This window comes from Rhincodon typus, chromosome 47 (genome assembly GCF_021869965.1).
Source record: "Rhincodon typus isolate 14 chromosome 47, sRhiTyp1.1, whole genome shotgun sequence".
NCBI lineage: Eukaryota > Metazoa > Chordata > Chondrichthyes > Orectolobiformes > Rhincodontidae > Rhincodon > Rhincodon typus.
In genome coordinates this window covers 8,985,252-8,986,488 of record NC_063378.1, presented here as the reverse complement: position 1 = coordinate 8,986,488, position 1,237 = coordinate 8,985,252, and the positions used below count along the sequence as shown (strand labels likewise).

Here is a 1,237-nt window from a genome sequence, read left to right as displayed (position 1 = left end):
AGAGGGAGCTTCACTCTGTATCTAACCCTGTGCTGTCCCTGTCCTGGGTGTGTTTGATGCTGGCACAGTGCAGAGAGAGCTTTACTCTGTATCTAACCCTGTGCTGTCCCTGTCCCTGTCAGTGTTTGATGTGGGGGGGACAGTGTAGAGGGAGCTTTATTCTGTATCTAACCCCGTGCTGTCCCTGTCCTGGGAGTGTTTGATGGGGGGACAGTGTAGAGGGAGCTTTACTCTGTATCTAACCCTGTGCTGTCCCTGTCCTGGGAGTGTTTGATGGGGGGACAGTGTAGAGGGAGCTTTACTCTGTATCTAACCCCGTGCTGTCCCTGTCCTGGGGCGGTGCTGCTTTAAGGCCGTGTTTGAGATGGGTTTGGAGCTCAGAGTGAGCTGCTCTCACATCAGATACTCACACTGAACAGTGATGTTCACTTTCCTTTCTGCTTTGCCGATCAAATTCCAGGCTTGGCAGATATAAACGCCGCTGTCTCGGGAGGTGACGTTGTCAATGTTCAGGTATAGGGTGTCATTCACTGCAGACAGAATACTCTCGTTCCCTCTGTACCACCTTATCGTGCTGACTGGGTTACTGTTCACAATACACTCAACTTGAACAGACTCCATCTCCTGCACCGTCACCTGCCGCATTTCTGGAATATCTGGGCCATCTGAAATTTTAAAAGTTTAACCTTACTTCAATCGTAGGCAAGGAAACAGGACATTCGCCCATCTGCTAGTGCGGATACTCTGCAGCAGCCTCCTCCCATCCCTTCCTCAACTGTACCCCACCCCTCCCATTGCCATCTCCCTCATGTGATTATCCATCTCCCCCCTTCTTCAATACATCAACACAATTCCCCCCCCACCCTCACTCCTCGCGAGACAGGGCCCTACATTCCACCCCATCCTACACACTGAAGGTGTTAATCCCACAATCGCCCCTCCAAGCCCTGAGGGAACTAATCCAACGTTGCCACCTCCCCACTCCCCGGGGGAGTGTGCCCCATATTCTGCCCCCACCTCCACACACCCTGTGGGAGCGAGGCCCACATTCCCTACTACTCTCTGGGGCTGGATGAGGTTACAGAGACAGGGAGGGGGCGTAGAGGCTAGAGAAGCTGACAGAGATAGGGAGGGGGTGTTGGGGCTGGAGGAGGTGACAGAGATAGGGAGGTGGTGTTGGGGCTGGAAGAGGTTACAGAGATAGGGAGGGGGTGTAGGGGCTGGAGGGGGTTACAGA

General features: G+C 53.8%; 1 protein-coding gene across 1 annotated transcript in view; it reads right to left on the bottom strand.

Annotated features, from left to right (window-relative positions):
- Window positions 1-393: 393 nt before the first annotated feature.
- LOC109926400 (sialoadhesin-like) overlaps window positions 394-1,237 on the bottom strand; it is a 35,071-nt gene continuing 34,227 nt past the window's right edge. Inside the window, exon 11 of the mRNA XM_048620598.1 lies at window positions 394-665. Within this exon, the coding sequence (XP_048476555.1) occupies window positions 394-665 (272 nt within the window). The remainder of the gene's footprint in view (window positions 666-1,237) is intronic.